General features: G+C 31.6%; 1 protein-coding gene across 3 annotated transcripts; it reads left to right on the forward strand.

Annotated features, from left to right (window-relative positions):
• Positions 1 to 5742: 5742 nt before the first annotated feature.
• Positions 5743 to 10022, forward strand: LOC105139835 (uncharacterized). 3 transcript variants are annotated; one of them, XM_011046444.1, is made up of 8 exons: positions 5743 to 5988; positions 6286 to 6337; positions 6446 to 6525; positions 7452 to 7699; positions 8112 to 8895; positions 8980 to 9062; positions 9548 to 9656; positions 9689 to 10022. In XM_011046444.1, exons 1-7 carry the CDS (start codon positions 5887 to 5889, stop codon positions 9654 to 9656), a joined length of 1458 nt encoding a protein of 485 aa, XP_011044746.1. In that variant the 5' UTR covers positions 5743 to 5886; the 3' UTR covers positions 9689 to 10022. The 3 variants fall into 3 exon arrangements, with proteins under 3 accessions (XP_011044746.1, XP_011044745.1, XP_011044747.1); XM_011046443.1 differs by having other exon boundaries at positions 9548 to 10022; XM_011046445.1 differs by having other exon boundaries at positions 6289 to 6337; positions 9548 to 10022.
• Positions 10023 to 13757: the final 3735 nt, after the last annotated feature.

The following is a 13757-nucleotide window of genomic DNA, read 5'->3' on the forward strand; positions in this document are numbered from 1 at the left end:
AACCTGCGTGTGGTCGTTTAAGGTTAGAATATTGTACCCAGTGATTTTGTGGCTTTTCTCGCATGCACAATCACACATCAGTGAAGACTGACGATGCATAGTTGGCTAGCCACTGTTTCATAGGAATGAAAATTGATTTCAAATAAATTATATTTATGCCAAAGATTTTATTTGTAGGGATCTTGCAATTTCTTGATCAAAATAATACCATTTGGAATATTATTTTTGGAATGATTGTACTTCTTGATTGATTTTAAAACAATGTGATTTCGGATTGCGTTGCTATACGCTCAGCCGTTGCTGGCGCTTTCCTTGCTTTTCTCTGTCACCGCAATTCCCAACCGCATTTTTTGTTTCATAAGCAAAATAATAACATCTGCCCTTGCCAACATAAAGGCACTGTAATTCGTCGATTTCAAAGGCTAACTTCAGCTATAAGGTTAGGAAAGAATTAATTATATTTCCCCAACACGTGGCTAATCCAGTTGGAAACGTGTTGGAATTTTGTTTCCAAAACATTTATTTAAAAAATTAAATTTTTATAAGTTTTTGAATTATTTTAATATGCTAATATTAAAAATAATTAAATATATTTTAAAATAAAAATACTTTAAAAAATAGGAAAGAGCACACTCTTCAACACCTTGCTAACAATTCACGCTACACATCCATCGTCGTGCATCGAAGCCAGCCTCGAGTATCATAATCTTCTTCGAGAATACTTTCTCTCGCTGTCCGTTTTGTAGCCCTGGAACGGAATATGCTAGAGGACACTCTTGCTATCGTGGAGCATGATCGACTGGTGGTTCGGCGGTTGGATCCTCTTGTTCGAGGAAATTTGTCACGTACGCCTCCATCCAAAAAATCATGAAAATACACCTTACACGTGATAACGCTGCATGTCTTATGATAATATGTCAAATAAATTATATTACATTAAATAACCTAACTTATATGTCAAACAAAAACAAATTTACTACAATTCTAATATCATAAATTAATCTTATTATTAAAATATTAAAATCAATTATAAACTCACTTGACATTTTAAACATCTTCCAAACTATATGAAAAAAATAAATAAATAGAGGGTGGGTATCACACATTCAATAAATAACGATTTATTTTTCTAACTAGAACAAATATATCAAAATTTACTAATACATATGATATGAAATTAGTTCATTTGTTATAACAACATATTAGTAATTTCAAATATTTAAAAGTCAAAAGGTCTATGTTGATTAGCATACTCATATTCAAAGTTAAATATATACTCAAATAATTGCAGCAATTATTTATATTTACATCAAATTCTAAATAAAATGCCTTCAAGTTCAAATATTTAACCCCTAAAGATCATATCCAAAACATAAAAAATCAAATTCTTATTCAATTCATAAATGGGTTTATAAAAAATATCAAAATTATATCCAAAACACTTTTCAATCATAAACATTCTTTCACAAAATAATTAACATTATTTACAAATCACTTATCATGTATAGTTCATCTAATTTACAAAATTATAAATATTTTAGTAAGAAAAGCTCATTTAGTATATAAATATACATTTTCTAACTCAAAACAAGTAATCTAAGAGATGAAAAATTACTTACTTGACACACAAATTAAAGATTAATCTTAGAGACAATCACACACTCCTAACAACCTAACAATTGCAATCATTATAAATTATATGTCCATTGATATTCAATGCAATACATGAGTTTGTTTTCAATTCATATTTAATCAAAATTTAAATATATTACTAGCTTAAATGCCCCTAAAATTCTCTTTAAAAATCACCTAACATTAGAATCGTGTTATTACATCTCTCTATTTTATTTAATAAATATCTATTTTTAAAATAATTAAACACAAAAAATAATTATTTAAAACATATGATAATTATGGTCTAAAAATAATAATATTATAAAATTTGACCAGAAAATGCTAAGACATTTTTATTTCAAGTAAAGAAGTATTCTAAGCATAATTAAAATGGAGGTGTCAAAATGTATTAGCTACAAGTATTTTTAGAAAACTATTTTTTAAGTAAATAAATAAATTCATAAAAAAATCAAGTTCTTTATAGAACATCTTCCACTTATTCAAATTCTAAATAAAAATAAATTGATTTTAGTATTTTGAAATGTTTAAAACATAACTATAAAAATTGTTCACTTTTCAAAATAAATTTCAACCATTAACTATTAAATTTCACTAAGTAAAGACATTTTTTTTTATAAATTTATAAAGATTCTAAAAAATATATTATTTTCAACTTCCATGAAGAAATTTATTTTAAATTTTATTATTTTCAAGTCCCAATCTCATCTGGAAGTTAGGTAAGAAAAAAATTGTATTTTCAATCTATAGATTTGACAAACAATCAAGTATTTTTGTTCATCTCCTTACCATTCAAAACAAACATTTCCATTCTATATTTCTTATAGCACCATCAAACACAGTCCTCCTATTAATTAACTAATCCAATTTTATTTAAATTCTTCAACAAATAATAATTTCAAAACAACATAATAATTCAACAAATAATAATTTCAAATGATACAATTTATAATTAACTAAGAATTAACCACCATTAAACAAAAATAATTCAACTTTTCAGGATTCATAATTTTTCATAAACATTTTCACATTTATAATACATTCCACATAAATCATCAGAAATGCATCAATTTCCAAGTCATTTCCCTTTTGGCCAAAACCCACCATAAAGGAGGCATACATTCTTCTTGAAATTTTTCCATAATTAATACATCACCCCATTAGTTTTTCATATTCAATAACACAATTCTTAAAACAAAGCATTTTAACAAGCAAAATAATCTAAAACTCAATATTTCATATTGCATAATTTGCTAACTAAGTCTCAATTCATGCCAAAACCATAATCAATCATGATGAAAAAATTCTCACCTTCCAATCACAATATATCAAGGAGAAATTGCAAAAGAAACCAAGCTTTCTTCACCTTCTCTTCCCTCTCCTTCAACTTTTCTAAGCCTTCCCTTTTAAGCTTTTAAAACTTAAGAAAGTTTCTAGATTTCTTGCTTAGATACTTTAAACTCCTTTTTGTCTCTTAATCTAACTTTTTTAACGTGTTTTATCAAGAATTTTAGAGGACATAATCAAAACACTAACTCCTTTTCTCTTAACCTTGATGTCGGCCAAAATAGAGAGAGGGTATAAATAATTTATTTTCTTGTTGATTGTACATATTAACTATCCCCATAATTTTCTAACTAGTTTTTCTTCCTTTTTAATTTAGTGCTACACATACTTTCACTTCATTCAATTCCACCCTTCTCATTTAATATAATTCTTTAAACTTAATTTAACTCCTTTTATCTCCAAGTTAAAATTTTAATATTTTAAGAAATTCCAACCAAAAGTTTTCCGAGCAGATGAGAATGACAAGGGAGGTTATAAACAGGGATCCTATGTAGAGCTTAATATGGTTTTGGAATGGACCGGGAAGAATCAGAGCTTTTCTTTGAGTGATAGCTCATGATAATTGATGACAAATGAGAATAAATGGTGTAGGGATTCAACTGATGATCCACACTGTTGCCATTGTCCTTTGGAAGAGGAATATATGCTTCATGTGTTAAATTAAGGACTGTAGTTTTGCTCAAATGGTGTGGAATGTTTTGCTCAATTCGAGGGTGAAAAGGAGTTTCTTTGATGCTGGGTCGGTCCTGTTGTTAATTAATAACCTCTCCGACAATTTTTGTAATAACGAGGGGGTCTTTATAGGAATTAATGTTTGGTTTTGTTGCTGAATAACATATTTGGAAATGGAGAAACCGTAAAGTCTTTGGAGGAGAATCATTATTAAATTCCAATCCTTCATAAGCTTGACACAAGAGATAGACAATGCAGAGGAAATGGGGTGTGTCGGTCTAAACTGAAACAAGGTTAGGGGCATGTTCTGTTGTAAGTACCCTTCACTAGAATGGCTGAAGCTAAATATGAATGGTTGTGGTAAAGGAGATCCAAGATTAGCTGGAGCAGGAGGCTTGATTAGGGATAGTCAGGGATTCGTCATCAATACTGGTACTTGTTTTTTTGATAGAGAAGAATTGAGAGCAGTAATTATTAAAAAATAATATAAATTATATTTTAAAATCTTACTTAAAAGTTTAAGTTTTCAGGTTGAATTGGTTTTTTAACATAATAGAAGAATTTTAATGATTAAACATTTACGAGTTCAAATCTTGTCATTCTTATTTATTTGATAACAATTAAATACAAGGAAGTTTTAAGTTTTTAGGTTGAAGTGGTTTTTTAACATAATAGAAGAACTTTAATGATTAAATACTTACGAGTTCAAATCTTGTTATTTTTATTTATTTGATAACAATTAAATACAAGGTAATATAAACTTGTATAAGTTTTAAGCTCAAAAAACTTTCATTTAAGAAGATATATTAGAAAATAATATAAATTATATCTTGAGATCTATTTTATCTAACAATTTAAACTTTTAAATTAATTAAATTTTTTAAAATTAGCTTCGAATAAGCTTGATAGTTAAGAATTAGAAGGGTTTTTTTGTTAATTTTTTAGAAAAAGACAATGGAATAAGCTTGATAAGCTTGATAGTTAAGAATTAGAAGGGCTTTTTTGTTAATTTTTTAGAAAAAGACAATGTGAAAGTTGATGCAAACTATGCCTAGATCACCGGAGCAAGTGAATTGTTGGCAAGAGAGGTGGGGGTAAGTTTCCTTTCTTCTTCTTTTGTAATAGACCTTTCATGAGCAAGGATCGCAGCATGGTTTGCATGCCTCTAGGGACAGAGATGCTTGGTGCTACGTTAAACTTATAACCCGTTAATGGCTTAATCTATTATTCTATTGTGTGTTGACAATGATGTTTTAGCTTATCCTTTTGTGGTGGCTTTGGCTGGAGTTTTTTTGACCAGAGACATGGAGGGGGATGGCAACAAGTGGCGGGTTCAATATATGGAGGGCGACTCTTGGCTACTTTACAGTGGAGACACTCAAATCTCCTAATCCTCGAAGGGGCTTCTTCTCCCTGATTAACTCTCTGCGTTTGATTGCCGGAGAGTTGCAGAGAGGCTGGTGAAAGGGAATGAGAAATGGTAACAATGGAGCTCAAATCCCTCGGGAATCCTCCTCGAAAGTTAGGCCGGGACATGGTAAATCTGGGCCTGAGGTCTGATATTTAGCTGTTGCTTTGCTTTCTTGAAAACAATGGCACAACATTTCAAGATGGACCTGACCACAAAAAAAAAACAATTAAAATTAAAATCTTTGAAAAATGAATCTCATGTAATTTAATCAAGAGTCTAAAATAGACGTTATTCCTCAACAGGAATAAAACCTGCAACAACACACATTGCCATTCATGAAATCATACCCCTTGACTCTACCTTACTGATAAGACTCGCTCTTCTTCCGTAAAAGGAAACCCTTTCAGGGACACCCCCGTAATTGCATCAACCAAAATATCTTAATCCACCAACGTGTCATGATCGAAAAGCGAGTAGCGTCATTATTTGCTTACCCCTCAAGTACGGAAGCACTCGAAACGTTTTCATTTTAAGGGTGCAAAATCTTTCCCTCGTTTGATTGGTTTCAAAATTCAAAAACGACCCAGCAACTCTCTCTCTCTCTCTCTCTCTCTCTCATACACTGATAGTAAACAGCACAAGAAAGAAAGAACATATAAATAAATAAAACCAAAGGGGTTTTTGCATAAATATAGAAAAGAAGAAGATGATAGATATATAGAGAACAGTGGCATGTGATGTGTGCATTGCTGAAGCGTGTAATTGGATTTCATTTTGAGATCGGTTTTGCGGTTTCTTGATAAATCGTTTTTTTATCAAGAGCTATGGGTTGTTTCTTTACCTGCTTGCGTCCTAAAGAAGATCGATCCAATCGGTCTCGACCTCAAGCCATCTCCTCAGATTCTCTTCGATCCAAACCTGCTCCTGTATTCTTTCTTTTCTTCCATTTTCTGTTTGATTGCTCATAATTTTATGTTTTAACTGGAAACGAAACTGAGTTTTAAGAAAGTAAGCGAATCGTGATTCGCACCATTCCTTCTTAGTCTGATTTTTAGGAGTGTCTGCGTTTTTTTTAGTTTGATATCTGTTTGGCTGGCTAGAAAATGAAGCAAAATAACTGAAAAGAAGTAGAAAAGGCTGCTTTAATATATGTTTTTTTTTTGGGAAACGGAAAAGTTCCCTTTCTCTGTTTCTCGAAACTGAGTTTTTTGTTTTATCGGAAGCAGGAAGCTAGGGTATCTAAAAATCGTTTATCGTCTCTATTTTTGTCTGAAGGTAAATAGTTTTTTTTTTTTTTCTTTAGTTGAGTTTCGCTCTAATTTTTGCAGATTTTTTTTTCTGGTTTCTAAATTGTTTTTAATTGCATTTGTTTCCCTTTGAAAGAGAAAGAAGAATCTTTGGGTGGCGACGTTGAGAATCCTAGTTTAGCATCTCCACATATCAACAAAGGACTTAGGGATGAGGTATGTATTTATTAATGAGTCGCTTGAAAAGGGAAAATCAAGTTTCTTTGCAATTCTCACAGTTTTACAAATTTGCAAAATGTTTGTGGTATTCTTGCTACTTCCAAGCTGTAGTTTGCTTAATTCAAGCTCTAGTTTTCAACATTTATTAGTTTTCCATTGATTTTTGATGGGGGTGCATGCTATTGTGATGTTTGTGTTACTGCATTGCATTTCTTAGACCGAAAGGTTGTTCTGAATCGTAGGGGTTTCACCACTAGATAGTAGTTACGAAGAAAAGGATCAGATCATGAATAGGTTTGGAAAACAATACAGTGAAGAGCTTTTTGTCTACTACAGCTGCATGGAATCATTCTCCTTTTCCGATTAGTTAGAATTTTGATAGATTGAACTATCAATCCAAGTTAAATTCAATTGTTAGGATCTAAATTAATTTTTCGAAGGCAATTTAGTTTATGTTATTTGGATTGAATTTGAATTGGGATTTAACGATTGTTGCATAATCTTCAACCAGAACTTTTTTACCTTTTCTAAAATGCCTCTTTTGTCACTTCCGAAATATCATTCCCAGCATTATACTTCTATTGCAAGTTAAATTCAAGAATGATTTCTGATGTCGTATGGTCGTAGATGGTTGGACCGCTTAGAAGACTATAGGTGGGCGTATGGTTTGACCTCTTAGAGGTGGACATTCTATGGTAGATCCCATGAGATGACGATGACAGAGTTTACATCTATATATATCTTCCTGAAACAGTCATTAATGTTAAAATATCTAAAGGAAGAATTGATCTCGTAATATATTGTTTTTTCTGGATTTATCTTTCCCTCTTGCGTACTTCAATTAATTGAATCATCCTCAATCATTCAATTGATAGATTCCATCAGTTAATTTAATTTTTTTGGCTGTTTACTTCTCTCTGCAGGCTAAATTTCTTAAAGCTTGTGGAACATCGACAGAAACTCCAATTGAAATTCGGAAAGCTTGCGAAAAGTTTAATGGTTCACCTGCTCTTGATAAAGAATCAGAACATTCAAAATTTCATTCATGGCTTCCCAACACATCGATCAAGAATCTTCAATTGGATAATCAAACAGATCAGCCTCTTACTCCGGTTAAACTTTGTGAAGAGTGGGGAAAGGGTTCAGTTTCTTCTGAGCAGACACCTAGCAGGTTGCACTTCTAACTTCCATGAGTTGTCAAACGACTGACACTCGTTTAGATTCTCTGTGGGTACATGTGACCTGGAAAATAATTTTCGTCTGTCTCATTTTTCAAGCTTTAGAATATCGCCATGCAATTAGTTTGAAAACTGTTTGGCAATCCTATTCTTTAAACCCTTTCTGAAGGTCTTGAGAAGTAAACGCTTCTGCCCTGTTAAAGGATCTAAACCTAACGATTATATTTTATTACCATTTTGTTTCTGGGCACGATGAGATCTATTGGAGTCTCATCGAGTCATGCAATTTGTTCCTTAATTGTTTGCATAACTTTAGAAGAACTCATCGATGAAAGGTTTACATTCCATGTCTTCTTTTCAGTAGCTGTGTTTTAGGTTGGCTAACATTCCATGTCTTCTTTTCAGTAGCTGTGTAACAAATGTGCACACCAGTGAAGAGAGTGAGTCAGGGAGTCATGAAAGAGTGATCAAGGTTCAAGCAAATGAGAATGATGATTTTGTTGCTGGTCCTCCTTGGCTTTCAGCTTCGATTGTTCAGGGCAGGAACAAGTCTGTTCGCTTCGAATGTGATTTTGATACATCTTCCTCCAAAGAGTCTTCATCCGAAAATAGTTGCCAAGTTCCTGGGAAATATGAATCTCCAGGGAATCTGAGTGTTTCAAAGCCTTCTCCTAAACCAACCCCTTTAAAACTTTTGGACGACATGCAAACACCCGGTACTGTTTTCCCAGCAAACGTAGAAAGTTCGGCTAATGGAAATACTAGGATCAGGTCCCAACATGTTTATTCAGTCCTGAACCCGGTTGAAAGTGCTTCTCAGTGGAAGTTATTGAAGGAAGATGATTTCAACTCACATCGACTGTCAGGTGAGCCGAGAGAATCCCTAGAGCAGTCTGAAAGTGCAACTCCTAAACCGGAAAGGGGAGTGAAAGAATCTTCCTCTGGGAAAGATTTGAAGGTAGAAGAGAGCTTGTCTTCTTGGTTCAAACCGCTACAGTCCACACTTGGTGAAGATAAACCAAATATCGTCACTGCTTCTAGCAAAAATTTTCGTTTTGGTAGAACTCCTGGGGACAGGCCTATCATTGGAATGGTTGCTGCTCACTGGAATGAGAATGAAGCTTCTCGAATCTCCCCGAAGTGGTGGGATGGAAATGGGATTCCAAATTCGACAAACAAGTATAAGGAGGTACGTCATACAACTGTATTCATTTTCTTTTCATTGCTTGAATTGATAGTAGATGCATTCAAGGAACCATCGTTTTGTATACAGGATCAGAAAGTAAGCTGGCATGCAACACCATTTGAGGAGAGGTTAGAGAAGGCATTGTCTGAAGAGAGTGTCATCTCACAAAGGTAGCTTCCTTCTTTTATGGCCCTGTGGTTCCCATCTATGTTTTTGACTGTTTGTTGGTCATGGAGTAACTTTATGTCTATTCCCAATCCGGAACCTCTTCTTTCTACAAAGGAAGCAAGTTTTATTACGAGCTAACTTTGTTTCCACATATGGATTATGGAGTCCCATAATTTGGTTATCTTGCATATTTTAGTAAGACTTGCCTTGTACCTACTCCCTCCTATAAGGAAAAAAACCAGAAATCTAATCCACTAATTACTGCTGAGTTCTGATGTTTGTACCTTCCCAATTGGGAACTTAAAACAAGGAGGAATTAGGGCAGAACCAATTTCATCAAGGATGGACTAAAAATCTAGCAGCTTTTAAGGGGTTAGTCAAATGAAGTCATTCAAGCAGCTACTGTTAATACTTGATTAAATATGATTCGAGGTTTTAGAGCATGTATCCCTTTCATATAAATTCTGATTGGTTGTCTGGTCAACAGGAAGCCAATCAGCGGGAGACCCATTGTTTTCGACGAATGCGAGGAAAGCGATACTGCTCTATCTCGGTTGCAACCTTCAACACAAGCCAAGTCAGTTGTTTCGTTCTGATGCGTGGTGTCTGACTGGTAGTTTTGTCTAGCTGCAATCTGATTATGGCTTGCAACTGATATAGTGTGAATGCCAAAGTAGTTCTCAAATCTGAGTACACCATCCTTGGTTTGTATTGCGATGCTGAACTCAAACTGTTTTGGAAATTACTTGAATCTTGATAGTCTCGTCATCAACTCAAACTGCTTGTAATGTACATTGGTAATGACTATTAGTATAATTGGTCTATTGGATTATAAGTCTGCGAAGATTTTGGAATCTCTGCCAGCTTTTTTCCTCGTATTGTTGCCTCGTATGTGGAATCACCATGGTTGTTAAACTGACTTGACTTAGCGTGATTACATGGAAAACAAGAAACTTTCAATCTGACTTGGGTAGAGCTTCTATTTAAATTGAACAAGTTATTGACCGTACAAAGTTTGGTTGATCTTATTGAATTTTTAATTAATTCAATTGACCTGGTTGGATCAACAATAATAATAAAAATTAATTTCAATAAAAAATATTGATCTAGATAAACTCAGTAACTCACAAATTAATATTTAATTTTTAATAATTTAATTGATTTGGCAGGATCAACAATAATTAAATAGGAATTAATTTTTATAAAAAATATTAGCATTGTTTTTTCTTTTTGTTTACAATGGCCGTATGATGTTTTTATTTATAATATTTGCTATAAAGAACAAATCCTGATTTTTTAAGTTAAGGATTTAGTCTAGAATAGTGAAATATTTTCAATTATCATTGTAACTTCTTTCAAGGTGAACTTGAATTTTTTTGCTATTGCATCCCTTCAAATAATATTTCGAATAAAATTTCTTGCAATGTTTTTATCCTTATATTATAAGTGAATAAGTTGTATTATTCCTAATAATATTTTAAATAGTAATTCCATACAAGTTTTATATTAATGTATTAAAATGAGCAATAATAAATTATCATTCCAAATAATATTTCGGATATTAACTATTTTTAGATTTTTTTTATCCTTATATTAAAAGTGAATAATAATTTTTTACTAAAAATAAATTTTTAATATTTTTTAATATAAGTCAAAATCTATTGAAATTTTATAAACTTGTTATAAAATTCATGTAATATCGTTTTTTAAAAAAACATGCCCCAAAGTATTTTAGGTTTTTTTTAAAAAAAATACTCAAATAATTTTAAGGATTTTTGGTCAAATGCAAGAAAAAAAGTATTTTTTATTTCTTTATTTCTTTTAGGTTTTATATGGTAAAAACTTATTTTTTTTGTAATAAAACTGCCCAAAACAATTTTAAAGGATGTTTGCCAAACACACCCCTAAATCAAAAAAATTGTTAGTAAAAACATTACTAGCTAAATAAGACCTTAGCCACTTGACTTAATTTTGATACTATCAGGTTGATCTAGAATACTTGGTTCAACCATAAATTGAACCAAATATTTGAGTTTAACTCGAAAATAATTTAGAAAGAAAAAACAAAGTAAAAAATAGAATAAACACAAAAACTCAAAATATCTTGGTCAAATCAGATCAAACATGAAAAAAGACATATCATTAAAGGATCTAAAATTATAAGTTCATTCACTTTGATTATCGGTAAATCTTCACAATTTGGTTATAAAAAAGTATAGGTCCAAAATCAAAACTCTAAGATTAAAATACTGAATTAGACATTATAAGTGCAAGCTAACCTAAGATTATTAGCTAAAAATATGATGCGAAGATGCATATGCAAATAAATGAAACAGAATAAGTTAAAATCATATAGCTATAACAATATTCTTGAGAGGAACATGGAAAACACGAAGAATATTCAAACTCAAACCCAATAATGTGAAACCCAACCCTTATCAGATACAATAGAACCAAGGTCATGTGCATATGGGGAATCATGAAATGATCAATAATCAAATATTCATTCACTTTAATTATCAAAGAATTAACAAGCTTTTGTTAAAATAAGTTTCGATCCAAAACCAAAACCTTAGGATTAAAACCCTCCAAAACTTGTTATTGATACAAATAAACTCTAGATTATTGATTAATTAAGTTGCCTAAATGGTTTAGCGCAAAGAATTACACTAAAATTGATCCAAATCATAGAGTCAAGGCAATACTCTTTATAAGAATACAAAGAGCACTACCTAATAACCCATAAATAGGTTAGAAACCTAGCACGCTGTCAAGCCTCCAAAACAAGCATTTTTTACTTCTAAAACATGTGTTCTTCAATCTAACAAGCTATACAACAATAATCAAATATGTTTGAATAAAAAAACTAATGAATATCATCAAAACATCAAATTCATGCTAGAGGTTCCAAACTTCAAAATTGCCAACTTAAAATAACCTATAAAAACAATAAATTTTAATTCAAAACTGATTCTTTACACATTTGGAACCTAAATCATGTCCAAGAACACACACTAACAAACTAGAAAAAGCATCAATAACCTTACTATCAAATTTTCAAATCACTTTATTTCATTTAATCTAAACATCCAAGCATATTCTAAACATCTAGCAATATTAACAGAAAACTCCAAATAGGATTAAACAAATAAAAAAAATGACATTCTATACATTAATCAAAATCAAAGCTAAAATTAATATAATACAACAAATGTTTAAAAACACCATAAAACATGAAAGAACATGATAGAGATGTGTCTCATGAACATTATCTACTAGGATGAATGAATTTTTTTACCTTTTAAGTTCAAACAACGGTTGTTGCTCTTTGGTTCCTTCTTTTCCATGCCGTTACTTTCTCTCAAAGTTAAGAAAATCCTTCTACTAGGCTCTTAAACCTTCACATTTTAAAGTTTCTTTATCAATCATTTCCTCACCTTTCTTCCCCTTTACCTTGATATTCTAGGGGGTATTTATAATGTTTCAAGCTAGGATTTTAATGGATTTAATCAAATATTGATCCTTTTTCATCAAAACTTGGCACTTGGATCAAAATGAGAGATTATTTTTGGTATGTCTATCGTTGTGAGCTCTGTATCTATGCTGATTTTACAATGATGGTTTTGCAACAAACTTTAGCAATATTAACAGAAAACTCCAAATAGGATTAAACAAATAAAAAAAATGACATTCTATACATTAATCAAAATCAAAGCTAAAATTAATATAATACAACAAATGTTTAAAAACACCATAAAACATGAAAGAACATGCTAGAGATGTGTCTCATGAACATTATCTACTAGGATGAATGAATTTTTTTACCTTTTAAGTTCAAACAACGGTTGTTGCTCTTTGGTTCCTTCTTTTCCATGCCGTTACTTTCTCTCAAAGTTAAGAAAATCCTTCTACTAGGCTCTTAAACCTTCACATTTTAAAGTTTCTTTATCAATCATTTCCTCACCTTTCTTCCCCTTTACCTTGATATTCCAGGGGGTATTTATAATGTTTCAAGCTAGGATTTTAATGGATTTAATCAAATATTGATCCTTTTTCATCAAAACTTGGCTCTTGGATCAAAATGAGAGATTATTTTTGGCATGTCTATCGTTGTGAGCTCTGTATCTATACTGGTTTTACAATGATGGTTTTGCAACAAACTTGGCTTTGAAGATTCCAGTGGTTTTCGTAAATTTGGGGACCAAATAGTTTATTTTTTGCTTTTTGATCTTAAAAGAAACACGATCAACCTTTGATAAGAACTCATTGAGAATGCTTAAAGTGTGAACATATAAAAAAGATTAGTGATTTTACGAAATAGGTGTCACAACCATCGATGACTGAATTACCACTTTTAAGACTTCGTCGAAAACTCTAATATCATCTTTGTTTAAGACCACCCAAAGTTGATAAATGGGGTACATACCTTTTATTTGTTTCCAAATTTATTCAATTTGGTGATATGTAGCTCCATATTCGTTTATTTAAAAGTGTTAACTCGATCAACCCGAATATAAAAATGCATTACTAGTTGATCAAGGACAAAATATTTTTGAGTTCTTTGAAGAAAATGGAATGTAAAAATTTCATAGGAGTAACTAATCTTGGTTAAAAAAGGTGTTTTTTAGTTGAATGGTAGTGGTTACAGCTCTAAAAGTGATTGTAAACACCACATTCATTAGCCGGAAGGTGCCTAC

Source organism: Populus euphratica, unplaced genomic scaffold (genome assembly GCF_000495115.2).
Source record: "Populus euphratica unplaced genomic scaffold, PopEup_1.0 scaffold185.1, whole genome shotgun sequence".
NCBI classification, from domain to species: Eukaryota; Viridiplantae; Streptophyta; class Magnoliopsida; order Malpighiales; family Salicaceae; genus Populus; species Populus euphratica.